This window comes from Microcebus murinus, chromosome X, assembly GCF_040939455.1.
Source record: "Microcebus murinus isolate Inina chromosome X, M.murinus_Inina_mat1.0, whole genome shotgun sequence".
Classification (NCBI taxonomy): Eukaryota; Metazoa; Chordata; class Mammalia; order Primates; family Cheirogaleidae; genus Microcebus; species Microcebus murinus.
The window spans coordinates 121,857,768-121,876,678 of record NC_134136.1 but is presented as its reverse complement, the minus strand read 5'-3'; the positions used below and the strand labels follow the sequence as shown (position 1 = coordinate 121,876,678).

Here is an 18,911-nt window from a genome sequence, read left to right as displayed (position 1 = left end):
GGCAAGATTTTGGCTGTATTTCTATAGATGGACCTTCCCTTTTTCTGAGCTTGATCATGTAGACTTCTCAGAAATACTATGAGCTATCTGATAGACTTTCAGAAGATCTGTTTTTGACTTAAATTTGACTTAAATTGACTTAAATTCACCAGAGTTTATTTAAATTCACCAGAGTTGCTTTTGATGAATAACTTGCACAGTCAGAAATCAGTACCTAAAGTGGTGAGACCCTTTATGGACCCTCAGGGAGATGCAGGAATTGATTATCTAGGTTCATTGGGGCTGAAGGCAGGGCATTCAGTTGCCCTGAATGCCAATTCAGTTGGCATTTCTTGGCTTGCAGTGGCAGCTAGCTGTTTTCATGATCATTTGTGCTTATGATTATCACTGAAAGCAAGGCATTAGGTAGTTCAGTATCCACCCCCAACCAAAGAATAGGGAGCATATAAGGACTGTTTCGTCATGGGACTGGCTGCTTCTAATGGGGCTGGCCAGTGCAAAGAGAAAAGATGGGAAGTTCAACTTCTTAAGTTCTCTGCTCAAGACACAAACTGAAACCCAGGCATTCTGTAAAAAGAAATTATTACTTTGTGTATCCATTGAATTCTTTGCTTAAATTCCCAGCCTGTCATTTGAAACTCAAGACTTTGATCATGAAAGGGGATGGCAGGGGACACTGGGAGAATGGTGATATGTGGGCGGATGTGGAAGAATGTGAATACTTTAAATTGCTAATTCCCACTGAGCTTCCTGTGTAGGCTAAACCTACTGGATTCGTTCTCCCATGAAGAGACTGTTATCTGCCTTAAATAAATACTTAAAAAAAATTTTTTTTAAGGGAAGCCAATCCCCCCACGCTACTCCCCCATCTTCAAACCTCTGTCTTGTGTACCAAGCACTTTATGTACTTTACAAACATTAATTCATTTAATCCTCCCAATGACCCCCTAAGGTGGTTACTATCATTATTATCCCTATTTTACAGATGAGGAAACTGAGGCACAGAGAAATTAAGTGCCTCTTCCACTTACACAGCTAGTAAGTGGTAGAGATGGTACTTGAATCCAGGAGAACATACACTCTTAATCACTACACTATCCTCCCCTCCTGCCCTACCCCAAATGATCTGGTATTTAGACCTTTGAATATATGGAGGAAGTGATTGAATGGGGGTAACTCCAGGCATTGGAAAAATGAAGAAAGTCAGGCATCAGAGCATCTCTTGCATTGTTTACAGATATTATCTTTTATTAAATACACAAAAGAAAGAAAAGAAAATTGAATCTCTGTCTCTGGGAATCTGAGTCATGAATTAATTTTCGGGTCAGTTTTCACATACACATCACACCCTTTGAGCCATTCAGATAAATCATGGCCAGAACAGTGCCGGCTCCAAGAATCCCTGGGAAATGAAGGGAGGGAGGGAGGGTGAAGTGAAAAAGTCGATGGGGTGGCAGTGCCATTATCCTTGGCTGTCCATGGTCCAGGCTATCCCCATGAACTTACCAGGCAGTCATACTGTTATGTGACGACACAACCCGCTTGGCACACAAGATGTCATCCAGAATATGGCGATTGAGCAGGTCTGGGGGGAAGAGAGGGACATGGTGATCTGGTGCATTGAGGACAGTGTGACAGTGTATGTAGGGCCCGGGGATTCTGGATTCCTTGGGGTTGAATAACCTCAACCACTACATTGGTTGATTCTGGATGACCTTGACTCTATCATCAGATGGTTGTGTATTAACTCAATCACCATGTTGGCTGGGTCTATACAACCTTAACTCATGCTGACTGATCCTGGATGACCTCAATTGACCTGGATGACATGACGTTGGCTGTTTATGAATAAACCCAATCTCCATATTGCCTGGTCCTGGACAACCTCAAACTCCCTGTTGGCCAGTTCTGAATGACTTCAACTGTCATTTTGTCTGGTTGTGAATGATCTCAACTGCAATGCTGGCTGGTCCAACATCATCTGAACCACCATGTTGGCTAATTGGAAAGCTACTCACTTGCCATGTTGGTCAGTTCTGGTGACTTCAATCACTATATCGTCAGGTCCTAGATAAATTCAACTCCCATTTTGACTGGTTATAAATGATCTCAATCTCCATGTTGGCTAGTCCTGTTCAACCTCAGCTACTATGGTGCCTGGTCCTATATGATCTCAACTGCCATGTTGGCTGGACCAGGATGACCTTAACTGCCATTTGGCTAGTTATAATGATCTCAACCACAGTGTTGACCAGTCCTTCACAACCTCAGCTGCCATTTTGACCAGTATACATAACTTCAACCTCCATGTTGACTGGTCCAGGACATCAACTTACATTTTAGTGGATCCTGGACTACCTCAAACCGAATAACCTAACCTTAATTTTATCTAGTATTGAGAAAAAAACCTCATTATTCCTATCCTGGATAAACTCAACCTTCAAGCTGGCCAATCCTGAGTGACCTCTTCTGTCATGTTGGCAGAGCTTGGACAACTTCAACCTCCTCTTGCGCTGGCCCCAAATAACCCCAGTCTCCATTTTGGCCTGTCTTGGCACAACCTTACCCATCATTTTAGCCAACACCGAACAACTTCAACTGCTATTCTATTTTGTCCTCAACAACACCACACTCTTATCTGGAAAGTCCTCTCATTTATGCATGGAGGTAGTTTGTTTCCATTCCTATACCAAACATCATTTTTACTCAGGGCCTGGACAACATCAATGCCAAATCAGGACAATATCTCTCTCTATTCCACATGGAGCTAAATTTTCTGTTTCCCGAGTCTTAGAAAACTGCAGTGTCCATTCTGGGTGAGGGTTGGGAGCTCTGAGTTCTCCCGACCTAGACAATCTCTCTGTAGTCTAAGTAATGATACAGGATTGTGTCTCTAACAGCCAAGGCAACTTTTCTCCTTTCCCCATCATTCTTCTGCTTGTTGCAGGAGATTATGGCTTAGAATAATCTTACCACGACAATCCATGTGACAAAGGTTCTGGGTGGGTGTGACACCATTGTCACACCACCAGGCAGAGTTCAGCTGGAAAATGCCATATTCGCTGCTGCCATCAGGATTGTGGTCTACGAAGGAGGTGTCAAAGCCACTCTCATAGTGAGCCATGCACAGCCCTGGATCAGGGAGAAGGGAGTTAGGAGATAAGCACAGAGCCTGGGAATAGGGAAGGATAGGGTGAGGTGGAATACAGGGATGGTTGTCATCTCAGTTGTGAGGATGATGATCTTGGTTTGGTTGTGGTGATGTTGGTGATTATGGTGAGATATCAGTGCTGGTGATGTCAATGGTATTCATGGTGATAATAGTGGTGATGCTATTAATTATAGTGATGGTGTTGATAGTAGAGATAGAGGTGATGGTTGTGAAGGCAATGATGGTGATGACATTAGAGTTAGTTCAACTATTCATCACAGTTAGTCAGTGAGTGACCAAAAGGATCATTCTCTGGTTCAGAGAGGTGAAAAATGGCAAGGGGGGCCTGGGTCTGGATGTGGTGGGTGGCTCAGGGTATGGATGGGACTTGGGGCAACCAGAATCTCACAGTCTCCAACGCTGTAGCCCTTGTAGCCATTAAGGCCTGCCTTCTCCAGCTTGGTTGCCAGCTCGCAGCGTTCATAGATCTTGGCATCCACAGTGGCAACCATCAGCGCGGCCAAGGTCACTACCACAGTGCCCCAGGCCTGCATTGTGACACCCAAAAGCCCTCCTAGCTGACACCTTGCTCTAGTCTCACCCTGTGGTGTTCAGAATTATGGACATTCTGGAACTCTGAGCTCTATGAGCAAAGGTCTACGTGGTAGATTCTGGAACACAGGTCTGGGCACCTCACCACTTTCCCCAGTGCCAGCTCTGTTAGAGACCAAGAGACATACACAAGGAAGAAGAAAGATACTGATATATACACAGAAATGGAAGGAGACAAAGGGGGGGGACCCCAGATTTATCTCAAAGAGATGCAGGGAAAGAGGAGGTAGGGACACACAAGGACAGACAGGACTCTGGTACTAGGCCTCACACTGGGCCCATGTTCTCCTACATTCTTTAACACTGTCCCACTCTCCTCTAGTTAATCATGTTCTACCACTGGTTATCTCCATTTTCACTCACTCTGCCACTCATTACCTCTATTAACCCTCCTGCTGAGTATTCAGTGCTGTTCACCACACTGTGCCTGCTACCACCTCTGATTCCTCATGCTCTGCAAAATATGCCTAATGCCCTTGCTCTCGGCCCCTCATAACTTCCAGTAATCCATTGTCTTAGTCTGTTTGTGTTGCTATGACAGAATACCTGAGATTGGGTATTTTATAAATAACAGAAATTTATTTCCTCACAGTTCTAGTGGCTCTGAAGTCCAAGATCAAGGTGCTGGAATCTGGTGATTCTTTCTTGCTGTGTCCTCACATGGTGGAAGGCAGAAGGACAAGAAAGAACAAACCCACTCCAGCAAGTCCTTTTTATAGTTGCACTCATCCCTTCCTGAGGGTGGAGCCCTCGTGATCTAAACACCTCCCACAAGACCCCACCTCTCAACACTGTTGCATTGGGGATTAAGTTTCTAACACCTGAATTTTGGAAGCGACACATTCAAATCAGAGCACTCATCCTTGACACCTTGTTTACCTTGCTGCACTTACTGTGCTGTCCTATCCTAATTTGCTGGAGGAATCTGCCCCATTTGACACATTACATATTACAAATGACATCATATATACACATATATATGTATATATATATTTACATACATATATATATACATATATGTATATATATATTTACACTCAGCTGCTTTGTCACCTTCATTCTTATTCTACCTTTTAGTCCCGTGTTCATTTACACTACCTCTCATCCACTTATATTCACTCATACCCGGCCTCATGCTATCCTAATTCCCTAAACTTCTACTTCTCATTACCCAAATTCGTTCACATGATATTCCTTTTCATGTCCATTCGCTCTCAGACTCATATCCTACTTTCACCTCCACTTCCTGCTGCCACATCAGATGACTCCTGCTCACTCTCAAGTGGCCCCTTTGTTTATTGACTCGGGCCCTCCTTATCTCCCCCATTCACTCCCTTTTTGCCCGTTCTTCACCTCTATTCTCTCAGATGCTGCCTACATCAGCCCCATTTCCTAGAACTCCACCCCATATTCCTCCCAAACACTAGCTCAAGTTCCCCTTATACACTCACTGTACACTTGGTCACCTCCATCCTGTCCCCATTTTCTCTTCATTGTCCCCACGTATTCTTACTCTGCTTCTCATTACCTCATTCATTGAAATCCACTACCAGTGTAACCCGTTATCCTTTCTCACTCAAATTCTGCTCCTGAGTCATGTCTAGTTGTTTCCACTCTGCCCCTCAGCACCCCCATTTGGTCACACTTTTCCTTGAATTCTCACTTTTCACTCACATGGGGCTCTGTATTTTCCCACTGTCCTCACCCCTGGCCGTGTGACCTTTGTCCCCTCCCTGCCTCACAATACCCACCTTTACTCACCTGCTCTTCCGTTCCTCTCACTCTGCCTGACAGTGCCTCCATTCATGCATGCTCTTCAGCCCACTCATGCTTGCTGATTCCCCCTGGGGCTCCTGGACCACTACCCTGCACTATCCCATCTAGTCCCAATCTGCCCCTCTCACCTCCCATCACTCTCCTCTCTCCAAGGACCCCCAACTCAAACAAATGCGGCCTGGTTTACACTCTACCATGTATTCAGCTCCATTCCCTCTTCTTCTGCCCCTCCTGCACCCCATTCTTCCCTCCATGCCCCACATTACTCCCATTCACTCCTACTTTCCCCCAACTCCCCTCTCTTTACTCATACCATGCCTCATAAGTCGTGTTTATTCACACTCTCATCCTTAGCCCTCATATCAACTCCATTTGCATTTGGCACCTTTCATTGCCCCATTCATTCATGGTCTGCTCCCACTGCACCTTTTATCACTTAGATTGTGTCTCCTTTTCTCACCTTTCACTCAGTCTCATTGTAATCTCAAATTAATTCACAATCAAATGCATAGTCATTCTGTCTGTCCCACATTCACTCCATTCTGCTGCTCATTCACCTCCATTCTGTCACCCTTTGCCTCTTGCCCCCATTCACTCCCAGTTTGTCTTTCAGTCACCATTATTCACTGCCCGCCAGTCCCATGTGTCTCCTGCTCACTGACACTCCCAGTGACTAAGACAGAAAAGTCAGGATTCAGTTTGGCTGCACATACCAACACCACCACAAATACCAGTGGCTTCAAGAGGATGGAAGGGGATTCTTCTTTTAGAGATGAGCAATTCAGGGCTAGTGTGGTGGCTCTGAGGTCACCAGAGACCTGGCTCTTTCTGCGCTGTTGCTCTGCCAACTTCACCTGCTGCCTGGTGGCCCAAAATGACTGCTCACAATTGGCAGTACTTTCATAATTTTGATACAATGTGTCTGAAGAGCAATTGTAATGATGACTCGCCAGCCAGGGGGGCGGGGGAGGCTTTTCTCATTGTCTTTGGGTGGGAGTGTCACATCATGCAGACTCTGTGGTGGGACTAGCCACCTGTCAGCTTCCTGCACCCCTTCACCTAGCCACCTGCTGCTTAGGCTACTGAATGAGGAGATTGTACCTGTAGGGACTTATGGTGGGATGCCCACAATAGAGTGTGGGGGTCTTGGCTCTGCAGCAGAAAAGTTGGCCTCATATAGCTTGTGCATGTGCACTGTGGGCCCTGGGACAGTTTCTGAGTGGTTGTATCACTGACTTAGAAACATTTCTGGAGCTGGCAATTACTACACCCCAATTCCTACCAACCCTAAAGGATTCCCCTCTTTGTATAGGTATGTGTGGACAAGGTAGTGGGGATGACATTTAGGAGATGGAAGGGCCAGACTGTGACAGACCCTAAAGGTCCAGCTCTTTCCATTTCCCTCCTCCTAATGCATTGAGACAGTGGGCAAAGTTTGTACCCAAGAGGTATTGATACTTTAAGGAGCAAAAGACTTGAGTTCCTCTGTTGCTTTCTCCCCTTTTTTAAAATATTTTTTTATTTTTAATTATTATGGGTATATAATAGTTGTATATATTTATAGGATACATGTGATGTTTTGATATGGGCATACAATGTGTAATAATCAAATCAGGGTAATTGGGGTATCCATCACCTCAAGCATTTATTATTTCTTTGTGTTAGGAACATTCCAATTCTACTATTTTAATTATTTTAAAGTATACTATAACTTATTGTTGACTATAGTCACTTTGTTGTGATATCAAATATTGTTCATTCTGTCTAACTATCTAAATATATTTTTGTACCTATTAACCATCCCCATTTTATCCCCTCTTCCTATAACCTTCTCAGCCTCTGGTAACCATCATTCTACTCTCTGTCTTCAAGAGATCAATTATTTTAGAATTTAGCTCCCTCATATGAGTAAAAACATGCGAGATTAGTCTTTCTGTGCTTGGCTTATTTCATTTAACATAATGTTCTCCAGTTCCATCCATGTTGTTGCAGTTTTCTCTCTTTACCTTGTCTGCCAGGGAGCTCTCTTCCTTGGCTAGTTTTAATGGGCTCCTTAGATGCCTTCTGGAAGTTCTGTAGGATATTGAATAAACAGAAGTCTATTGGGTAGAAGTTATGGATCTGACCTTGGGAACTTGCGTGACCTTGGGCAAATTACTTAATCTCTCTGGAATTCAGTTTCCTTATTTGACAGGTGGGGGTCATAAGACTGTTGTAGTGACTATCTGAGGCAGGTCATGTCATGTGCTTCACACAGTGTCTGGCACACACGAGATAATTGAGTTATATCACTTGCTGTGCTGTGCCTTGGCAGTAGTGTCCTCACTGGTCTTCCTATTCCCACCCTTGCCCTCTGCAGTCTGTTCTCCACAAAGCAGCCAGAGTCATCTTTTAATTTTTTTCCTTCTTATTTAAGAAAGTTTTATACATATACACATCAAATTTTATTTAAATAATAATAAACAAATGTTTATGTGCCACGCATTGTTCTAAACCCTTTAAAATTATCAACTTATTTGTTACCACAACCCTAACGAGGTAGGCACCTGTTATCATCCCACTTTTATAGTGAGGAAACTTAGCACAGAGAAGTTAAGAGTTGTACCCTAGGTCACACAGCTGGTAGGTGAGGGTTTGAACTCAGGTGGTCTCCATCATATTTGTTTGTTTGTGTCTGTTTTTTCCCTGCTATCTTTTCAATCTAGAACACTACCTGGCATACAAGAGGTGCTTAAGCAAATCCCCATGGAGGTCATATTCTAGTGAGGCAAGATAGGCAATAAACAAAGAAGTCAAACATACGTGTGTTTTTAACGTTTATAATGCTCGATTTATTCACACTGATCTTTAAAAAATCTGATCCCTCCTATGGCTTCCCATTGTGTCCATAATGAAATATGAGCTCCATCTCTGGTTGAAGAGGCCTTATAGCACTTGCCCCACCCTACCCACACCTCCTACACTCCCAACACGCTGACACTGTTTCTGCCCAGCCAGAGAAAGCAACCTGTTGGCCACTACTTAATACACCTCTTTCACCCCTGGGGCGTGTGCCTGTGTGTCCCATACCAGCGTTCATTTATTCTTCAACTTGCCTGTCTGCATACCAACCTACCATTCTCATCCTTCAAACGTTACTATGGAAACTCCCAGCCTTAGCCACTGGATGGAGCCAGTGGCTTTTCCCTACCTCCTAATTGTGCTCACAGAGACTCTGTCACGCAGCTGTCAATTACACCTGCAACCCCGTTGCTGCCCTGCAAGTTCAAGACATGAAATTGCCGCCTGCTAGAATCCTTAATTAGGCACTTCCCCTCTCCGCCGCGCCATAAGAAAATTGGTGTCTGAAGTCTTAGGAAAGCCAGTCTCCGCAGCCGCAATCCAAGGAAAGATAAGCGGTGGACACCACTATCCCGCCTCAGGGCTGTGACGTCACCGGCGAGGCTACCTTCCCTCTGCGCCTGCGTCAGGGACCGGTCACCTTCGCGGCCCCATATTGACTATTGGCGGACGCGGTCTCAAAGGCGACATTGAGCGTGCGCAGAACCGGCCGCTGCAGCCCTTTAGGCTGCGGTGCCAGAGTCGGTCCCGAAGCGGAAGTCTTGTCCGGACCAGTTCTTGTAACGGTCTTCTTATCGGGGAGCAGAAAATCTGATGTCAAGAGAGTGAGTTTGAGGGGGCGATTGCTAGGGGTCGTGGCCTGAGTGATGGGGAGTTCTAGGGGATGAGTGAAGGGGGAGTTGAGGGTGTGAGTGATGGGGGACCGAGAGGTCAGTGAATGAGGGTCTGGGGGCTCAGTGCCGGCCAAAGTTACGGGGCTAGGCAGGATTGAATGGGGCTTATTAAACTTTGACTTTTACACATTTTCCATCACAGTGACCTGCGCTAAGGGTTCATGCGCATCCCTCTCAGGCCCTTCTGTAGAGTGTCCCGCTCCTCCCTCTGCCCTCTTCTGTTGCCCAAGCCCCGAGATAGGGGCCTGTTGTGAATGCTCCAGCTGAAGGGAACCTGCACCTGAAGGCCTCTTTCTGGCTCTTGGGCAAGACGGCCCCAGTGAGGTGAGCAGGAAGAGACACCTGGGAGTACTCACCTGACCACGGGCCTCGCCCAGAGTTTGGGGCCTGGGAGAAGTGGGCGGGGCCTGGCGCTGCTGGGTTCTGACGGAGTTGGGGGTAAAACGTCATTGAGATAATTGTTTTAGAATTAAGTTTTTGGCATTTAATAAATAACATTTGAATTATAGATTAATTGGGAAATAGAGGAAACGGAAATCAAAAGGAACTAATTTTACTCCCCCACATTTAAATGCCCATTCTTAGACATTTTTATTGTGTATAGGAGTATGCCTTTTAAACATTTAACATACAGTTTTAAAATGGATTCCTGCAGTTTTATAACGTACTTTGTTTTCATTTAGAAGTTTAATGTAATTCAGCTTAATTTTTTTCTATACTGTTTTTAAACTTTAGATTTAGATAAATGTGCCACAAAGTACATAGATAGTAAGTGTACAGTTCTATATAACATTTTAAACAGCTGTTTAGCATTTCATCCCTTATATTTCCTTATTATTAATCCTTTATTATGGGTCATATAGGATCGTTTAAATTTGGCATTATTAAAGTCAATGCTGAGGTGAAGTTATTTACAGAGAAATTATGATACATTATAATAGGTTATTTTATTAAGGAAAATATCTAGAAATATAATTTCTGGGTCAGTACATAATTTATATATAAAACCTTTTGCTGTCAGCATTCACATAAAGAAAAGAGTCAAGAATACACAGGTGGTTGTTAAAACCACATGGTTATTCAAACTCTTCCACAGAGTGGCCTCATGGCCAGCTGGTGTGAGGGGATTTCTAGGTAGATAATTTTGTGCATTGAAAGCTTGAGGGGGTCTCCTCATATGCTCTCATATACTCTTCTCCACTTGTTCCAGCTCAGCCTTCACGAATCTCTGCTTTTTCTCAAGAAGAGCAGGAAATGGCCAAACTCCAGGTATGTATGTTATCTGTCTGTTCATTAATTTACTGTGGATGTGATATGTAGGATCTTTGCTGTAAAATAGGAAATTATTTGTAAATAAGGATTAGGATCAGGGAAAATGACAGGCAGCAGATCATGGCCAAGTTAGAATGTGGACACATGGAGGACTTAGGGTGTAACAGATATGTTAATTAATACTGAGCTGTCAGTTTCTCCTTGAGCCTTCTGACGGTTAAAGGGAAACATAACTGGTACCTTGGTTCACCTCACTTATAAGGAGAAAGCACACCTAGCCCTCAGGGGAAGTCAGGCTTTCCTGGAGTTGCTCTTCAAGACATTTCTTTGCAAGGTCTTCATGTGGATAGTGGAATTGTCTTCAACTCCAGCATGGTAATAAATGTAGTCCCTGGTTTCCTGCAGATATTTCCTATAGCATTACTCAGTGAGCTGGAAATATCATGCCAAAATGTAATTTGGAAATGAAATCTTTTAGGGAACCTGCCTGTCTTTCAAATAATTTTCCTGAAGTAATTTTCTCAGTTGGACTTTTCAATTCTCTTTTGGCCAAGAGACAAAGTTCTTCAGCTACCCATAGTTCACCATGTTTTTTCTTTCACTTTTTAAATTTTTATCTTTTAAATTAACATATAGTAACATTGATTTTGCTATTGTATAGGTTGATAAATGTTAACACATGTATAGATTGGTGTAACTATAGGAGATAATAGTTTCATCATCCCAACAAACTCCTGTGTGCCACCCCTTTTATAGTCATATCCTTCCCCACCTATAACATCAGGCAACCAGAGGTCTATTCTGTATTGCTATAGTTTTGTCTTTTCAAGAATGTCATATAAGTGGGATAATATGCTAGGTAACCTTTCCCTTTTAAGATGATTAATTTACATGCAATTCAAAGAATAATACAGAGAAATCCTGTGTACCCTTTCCCTAGTTTCCCCCAATAACATCCTGCAGAACTGTAGTACAGTATCAAAATCAAGTACAGAATAGCTCTATCATCACAAGTTGTTATCCTCAAGTTGTCCTTTTATAGCCACCTCCACCATCCTTCCTCCCTCATACCCATTCCTAAACTCCTGGCAACTACTAATCTGTTCTATGTGTCAGGAATTTTTGTCATTTCAAGAATGGGATATAAATGGAATCATACAGTATGTGAACTTTTGGGATTGGATTTATGTTTTCACTCAGCACAGTTACCTGGAGATTCATCCAAGATTTTTCATGTGTTAATAGTTCTTTCTTTTTTATTGCTGAGTCCATGGTATAAACATACCACAGGTTATTTATCCATTTCACCTGTTGAAAGACATTTGTGTTATTTCCGATTTTGGCAGTTAGGAGTAGAGCTACTTTAAAGAACCATACACAGGTTTTTGTGTGAACACACGTTTTTCATTCCTCTCGAGTAAAATATTAGATTGCTGGGTCATATGGTAAGTATGCGTTTAACTTTTAAAGAATCTGCCAAATTGTCCAAAGCGTTGAACCATTTTTCATTTCACCTGGCAATTTATGAGTTCCAATTGTTCCACATTTTTGTTACTACTTGGTATTGTCAGTACTTTTTACATTGGTCATTCTAACAAGTATGTAGTAGTGTATATCATTATGGTTTTAATTTGCATTTCCCAATGGCTAAAGATGTTGAACATCTTTATATATGCTTATTTACTTTTTGTATATCCTCTTTGATGAAGTGTCTGTTAAAAAGTTTCTGCTTATTTTTAAATTGGATTTTCTCACTATTGAGTTTTTTTTATATTTTATTGTATTTATTTATATTTCTTATGTGTTAAAAATCAAAAATTTTTAAAAATCCATTTGCAATGTTGATAAACACACTTTCCTTGACTTAATCTTTCTTGACTTAACAACACTTTTCCATTTCTTTTTAAATTTACTTGTTTATCAATTGTGTTCTATATCCTTTAAATATTTTATTTCTTCCTCTCAAAGTTCTCCTAATTTCCTTCAGTACTTCAGCCAAGAATCCATCAGTTTTTTAAATTTAAAGTGCTAATTAGTGATTAATTTAACCGAGAATTACTTCTTGTCAATGGCCTTTTGAAACTTAATAAATTTAAGCACATTGGTTAATCTCTAATTTCCAAGAACAAATTGAATTGCTATCTTACTTGTACAAGTATGTATGTATGTGTATATATACACATGTATATGTACACACATACATATATATTTGTAAATAAATTTATCCTTTTAAAAAATTTCAGGCTATTATGGTGTACAAACATTATGACTTTGCCTCACCCAAGCCTGGATTAGAGGCATGCCCTTCCCCCATACAGTGCTTACCACGTCCAATAGTTGTGAGTTTACCCACTCCTACCCTCCTAACCTCCAATGAATATTATACCTTGTGAGCACCTTAGTGTTGATCAGTTTCACTGTTGAGTTTTTAGAGTTCTTTGTACATTCTTATACTAGTCCTTTGTCAGATACATGGTTTGTAAATATTTTCTCTGAGTATGTGGCTTGTCCCTCCATTTGCTTAACAGTTGTTTGTAGAGCAACTGTCTTCTAGCTATTTGAAAATATACAATAATTTGTTGGTAATTATGGTCACCCCACAGCGCTATACAACACTAGAACTTATTTGTCCTATCTAAGTGTACTTAAGTATCTATCCGTTAACCAACCTTTGGATATCCTCCCCTCCTTCCTACCCTTCCCTGCCTCTAGCAACCATTATTTTACTCTCTACTTCTCTGAGATCAACTTTTTTAGCTTCTACATATGAATGAGAACATACAGTATCTATCTTTCTGTGCCTAGCTTCTTTCACTTAGCATAATGTCCTTCAGGTTCATCCATTGTTGCAAATGACATAATTCCCCTCTTTTTAAAGGCTGAATAGTATTTCACTGTGAATATATACCACATATTCTTTATTCATCTGTTGATGGAAACTTAGGTTGATTCCATAACTTAGCTGTTGTGATAAATGCTGCAATAAACATGAGAGTGCAGCTATCTCTTAAACATACCGATTTCACATCTGTTGGATATATACCTAGAAGTGGGAATGCTGGATCACATGGTAATTCTGTTTTTACTTTTTTTTGAAGAATCTCTTGTTTTCCATAATGTCTGTATATTAATTTACATTCTCTCAACAGTGTGCAAGGGTTTCCTTTTTTCCACATTCTTGCCAATATTTGTTTTTTAAATCTTGATGATAGCCATTCTGATAGGTATGAGGTGATATCTCACTGTGGTTTTAATTTGTAATTCCCTAATGATCAGTGATGTTGAGCATTTTTTCATGTATCTGTTGGCCATTTTTATTCTTTCGAGAAATGTCTATTTGCCCATTTTTAAATTGGGTTTTCTTGCTATTGAGTTGTTTAAGTTCTTTATATATTTTGGATATTAACCCCAAATCAGATGTATGGCTTGCAAATACTTTCACCCTTTCTAAAGGTTGCCTCTTCACTCTGTTGTTTCCTTTGCTATGCAGAAGTTTTTAAAAAAAATTATTTGTAAAAGTGTATGGGGTACAAATATAATTTTGTTACATGGATATATTATGTAGTGGTGAATAACATAAGTTGTACTCATTAAGTAATTTCTCATCATCCACTCCTTTCTCACCCACCCACCCTTCCAAGTCTCCATCATCTATCATTCCATATTCTACGTCCATGTGTACACATTATTCAGTTCCTACTTATAAGTGAGAACATGCAGTATTTGTCTTTCTGTGTCTGAGTTGTTCCACTTAAGATAATGGTCTCCAGTTCTAACCATGTTGCTGCAAAAGACATGATTTTATTTTTTATGGCTAAATAGTATTCCATTGTGTATATATTACAATCATCTGTTGATAGACGCTTAAGTTGATTCCATATTTTTGCTGTTGTCAATAGTGCTGCAATAAACATACAAGGGCAGGTATCTTTTTGATATAATTATTTATTTTCCTTTGTGTAGTTACCTAATAGTAGGATTGCTGAATCAAATGGTAGCTCTATTTTTAGTTCTTTGAGACATCTCTATAATGTTTTCCATAGAGATTGTACTAATTTACATTTCCACCAACAGTATATAGGTGTTCCCTTTTCTCTGCATCCTCACCAACATGTTACTTTTTGTCTTTTTAATCATATCCATTCTTCCAGAAATCTCATTACTGGGCACCTACCCACAGGAAAAAAGGACATTCTGTAAAACAGACATCTGCACTCAAATGTTTATAGCAGCACAATTCACAATTGCAAAGATGTGGAAACAACCCAAGTGCCCATCAATACATGAGTGGATTAATAAAATGTGGTATATATATACCATGAAGTACTACTCAGCCACAAAAAACAATGGTGATCTAGCACATCTTGTATTATCCTGGATAGACCTGGAGCCCATTCTACTGGAGCCCATTTGAAGTATCAAAAGAATGGAAAAACAAGAACCACATGTCCTCACCATGAGATTGGCCTTAACTGATCAACACTTATGTGCACATATAGTAGTAATATTCATTGAGTGTCAGGCAGGTGGGAAGGGGAGGAGAGGATGGGTATGTTCACACCTAATGGGTGTGGTGTGCACCATCTGGGGGATGGACATGCTTGTAGCCCTGACTTGGGCAGAGCAAAGCCAATATATGTAACCTAAACATTTGTATCCCTGTAATATTCTGAAATTAAAAAAATCATATCTGTTATGACTAGTGTAAGATGATATGTTACTGTGGTTCTAATTTGCATTTCATTTGACAAGGGAGTAATATGCAGAATTTACAAGGAACTCAACAGAAAAATCCTAAATAATCCCATTAAAAAGTAGGTAAAGAACACGAATAGGCATTTTTCAAGAGATTACATACAAATGGCCAATATGCAGAAGCTTTTAGTTTGATGTAATCCCATTTGTCTATTTTTGCTTTAGTTTCCTGAGCTTTTGGGGTCAAATTCAAAAAAATCATTGCCCAGATCAGTGTCATGTAGTTTTCTCCTATTTTCTTTTTTTTTTTTTAAGTTTTTTTCTTTTCAATAATTATTTATTTTTATTTAATAAATAAATTTTTATTTATTTAATTCAGGATATTATGGGGGTACAAACATTTTGGTAGTTTTAATTTCTTTAGTCTGTTCTTTTGATCTGTGTATCCATCCCTTCACCAGTACCACACTGTCTTCATTACTACAACTTTAAAGTAAGTCTTAAAATCAGGTAGTATTATTTCTCCTACTTTAGTCTACTTTTTCAAGATTGTTTTGCTATTCTTGTTCCTTTGCCTTTCTATATAAATTTTAGAATAATCTTTTTGTATCTCTAAAAATTATCTTGGTAGGATTTTGATTGGAATTGAGTTAAAGCTATAGATCAATTTGGGAGAATTGACATCTTTACTATGTTGAGTCTTCCAATCCATGAACACAGTATGTCTCTCTGTTTATTTAGATCTTCTTTGGCTTATTTAATCAACATTTTGAGCATATAAATCTTATACATATGTAGCGGTCTGCTCAGGCTGCCATAACAAAATATAACAGACTTAGTGGCTTAAACAACAGAAATTTATTTTGTCACAGTTCTGGAGGCTAGACATCCAAGATCAAGGTGCCATCAGGGTTGGTTTCTGGTAAGGCCTCTCTTCCTGGCTTGCTAACAGCTGCCTTTTGTAGTACTGTATATATGACACGTACATTTTTATGAATTCAAGCAGATGGCCTTTTTTTCCTTTTTTTTGAGACAGGGTCTTACTCTGTTGCCTGGGCTGGAGTGCAGTGGTGTCATCATGGCTGACTGCAATCTCAAACTCCTGGGCTCAAATGTTCCTCCCACCTCAGCCTCCCAAGTAGCTGGGACAACAGGCATGAGCTACCATGCCCAGCTAAGTTTTCTATTTTTTTGTAGAGATGGGGTCTCGCTATGTTGTTCAGTCTGGTCTTGAACTCCTGGCCTCAAGCAATCCTCCCATGTTGGCCTCCCAAAGTCCTAGGATTACAGGCATGACCCACCATGCCCAGCCTGTTCTATTGTTTTTTAGTAAAGTGTTTTGTATGTGTCAGTTGCATACAGTTGATTGATGGTGTTGTTTAGTTCTATATTCTTGCTGATTTTCTTTCTACTGGTTCTATCAGTTATTGAGAAAGGAGTATTGAAATGTACAATTATTGTTGCAAAGTTGCCTATTTCTTATGTCATGTATCAATTTTTGCTTCATGTATTATATTTTGAAGCTCTGTTAGGTATATATACTTCTAGGAGTGTTTGTCTTTTGGTTAATTTATTCTTTTATCCTTACATCATGTCAGTCATTATCCCAGATGATTTTTTTTTTTTTGCTCTGAGGTCTACTTTGGTTGTTATTAATATGATCACTCCAGTTTTCCTTTGATTAGTATTTCAATTATATACTTTTTTTCCATTCTTACTTTTATCCTACATATATTATTATATTTGATGTATGTTCTTTTAGACAGCATATAGCTGAGTATATTAGTCTGCTTGGGCTGTTATAAGAAAGTACCACTGACTAGGTGGCTTGAACAACAAAAATTTATTTTCTTTTAGTTCTAAGGGCTGGGAAGTCCCAGATCAAGGTGCCAGCTGATTTGATTTCTGTTAAGGGCACTCTTTCTGGCTTGCAGATGCCCATTTTCTTGCTATGTCCTCACGTGGCCTTTCCTGTTCTCATGCATGGAGAGAGAGAGAGAGCTCTGATATCTATGTTTGTTCTTATGTGTGCACCAGTTCTGTTGAGTTAGGGTCCTACCCCTATGAACTCATTTAACCTTAAGTACCTCCATAAAGGCCCTGTCTCCAAATACAATGGCATTGGGTGTGGGGCTTCACTATATGACTTTGGGTGGGGGAAGGACACAATTTAGTCCATAACAGTTGGATAATATTATTTTAATCCATTTTGAAAATTTCTTTCTTTCAATTGGTATGTTCGGTCCATTTACATTTAATGTAATTATTGATAGTCTTGGATTTAGGTCTACCATTTTTTGTGTGGTTTCTGTTTTCCTTTTTTGTTCCTCTTTTTCTGCCACCTTTTGGGTTATTTGTACATTTTTTTGTATTACATTTTCATTTATCTATTGCATTTTGACTATATTTACTTAGATTTTTGGTAGTTCCCCTACAGATTATCATATATATTTAACTTTACATAATATGCTTAGAATCAATATTTTACCTCTTTAAGTGGAGTATATGATAACCTTACCATCTTAGAAGTCACTTTACCCTCTCTCCCTTTTATGTTTTTGTTGTCTTATGTATTACTTCTATATACATTGAAAACCCCACTAGACAATGTTATAATTTTTCCTCCAGCTGTCAAACATATTTTAAAGAACTCAAAAAGAGAAGGATAATCTGTCATATTATATTAACCTAGATTTTTACCACTTCAGATGATTTTCCCTCATTATTGACAATCCAGGTTTTCCTTCTGGATATCAATTGCCTGTCATGAAGAATTACCTTAAGCAGTTGTTTAACAGCAAGTCTGCTGGCAACACATTCTTAGTTTTCCTTCATTGAGAATGTCTTTATTTCACCTTCATTCCTGAAGGAAATTTTCACTGCATATAGACTTCTCAGTGGACTGTTGCTTTCTTTTGGAACTTTAATGATGTTGTTCCACTTCTTTCTGCACTCCATGGTTTCTGATGAGAAATCCACAGTCAATTGAATAGTTGTTCCCCTATAAGTAATTTGTTCTTTTTCCCTTGTTCTTAGTTTTTAGCAATTTGATGATAGTGTGTCTGAGTCTGGATTTTTTGGGTTTATCTGTTTGGGCCTTACTGAGCCTCTTGAACCTACAGCTTTTGTCTTTTGCTGTATTTGGGAAGTGTTCAGGAATTATTTCTTCAAATATTTTTCTGTACTGTGCCCTTTCTTCTCTCCTTCTGGACCTCTGATGACATGAATTTTGGACTTTTTGGTATTGTACCACAGGTCCCAGAATCTCTGTTTAGGTTTTGTTTTTTCAGATTGGATAATTCCTATTGATTTACCTTAAAGTTACTCTTTTTTCTTATCTTTCTTGTGTTATTGAGTCCATCCAGTGGGGGTTTATTTCATTTATTATCTTTTTCAATTTTAAAATTTCCATTTGGTTCTTCTTTATTATATCTTGTTTCTTTGGTGAGACTTTCTATTTTTCTGTTGGTTCCCAGAGTATTTGCCCTTACTTCTTGGGATATTTTTATAATAGCTGCTGTAAAGACTTTCTCAAACATTCCCAACGTCTGTGTCATCTTAGTGTTGGTGTCTGTTGATTCTCACATGAGTTGAGATTTTACTTGTTCTTTGTGTACCCTGTAATTTTGAATCATGTCCTGGACATTTTGAATATGATGTTATGAAGCTCT

General features: G+C 40.0%; 2 protein-coding genes across 4 annotated transcripts in view; one reads left to right on the top strand and one right to left on the bottom strand.

Moving 5' to 3' along the window:
* Positions 1 to 1,222: 1,222 nt before the first annotated feature.
* LOC105856398 (sperm acrosome-associated protein 5) lies at positions 1,223 to 3,794 on the bottom strand. The gene is made up of 4 exons (XM_012738103.2): positions 3,561 to 3,794; positions 2,974 to 3,132; positions 1,507 to 1,585; positions 1,223 to 1,402 (listed from the first exon to the last, which is right to left on the bottom strand). The coding sequence occupies exons 1-4, from the start codon at positions 3,703 to 3,705 to the stop codon at positions 1,306 to 1,308; spliced, it is 480 nt and encodes a 159-aa protein (XP_012593557.1). The 5' UTR covers positions 3,706 to 3,794; the 3' UTR covers positions 1,223 to 1,305.
* Positions 3,795 to 9,078: 5,284 nt separating this feature from the next.
* ZNF182 (zinc finger protein 182) overlaps positions 9,079 to 18,911 on the top strand; it is a 46,125-nt gene continuing 36,292 nt past the window's right edge. Inside the window, exons 1-4 of one of the 3 annotated variants that reach the window (XR_012916030.1) lie at positions 9,079 to 9,204; positions 9,416 to 9,597; positions 10,484 to 10,542; positions 14,697 to 15,241. Coding sequence is in view for 2 of the 3 variants with exons in the window: in XM_012738035.3 (XP_012593489.1) it covers positions 10,528 to 10,542 (15 nt within the window). In the remaining variant the exon portion in view is untranslated. Of the gene's footprint in view, positions 9,205 to 9,415; positions 9,598 to 10,483; positions 10,543 to 14,696; positions 15,242 to 18,911 lie in introns of those variants that run through there. The other 2 variants (XM_012738035.3, XM_012738036.3) reach the window with 2 other exon arrangements.

What these genes read in the sequence shown, in the direction of transcription:
- LOC105856398 (XM_012738103.2), bottom strand. Translation starts at nt 3,705, where the DNA reads ATGCAGGCCTGGGGCACTGTGGTAGTGACCTTGGCCGCGCTGATGGTT. An exon ending in GGGCTACAGCGTTGGAGACT is followed by an intron (nt 3,133 to 3,560) that starts GTGAGATTCTGG and finishes TCCCTGATCCAG; the next exon opens with GGCTGTGCATGGCTCACTAT. An exon ending in TTGTCACATGGATTGTCGTG is followed by an intron (nt 1,586 to 2,973) that starts GTAAGATTATTC and finishes TCTTCCCCCCAG; the next exon opens with ACCTGCTCAATCGCCATATT.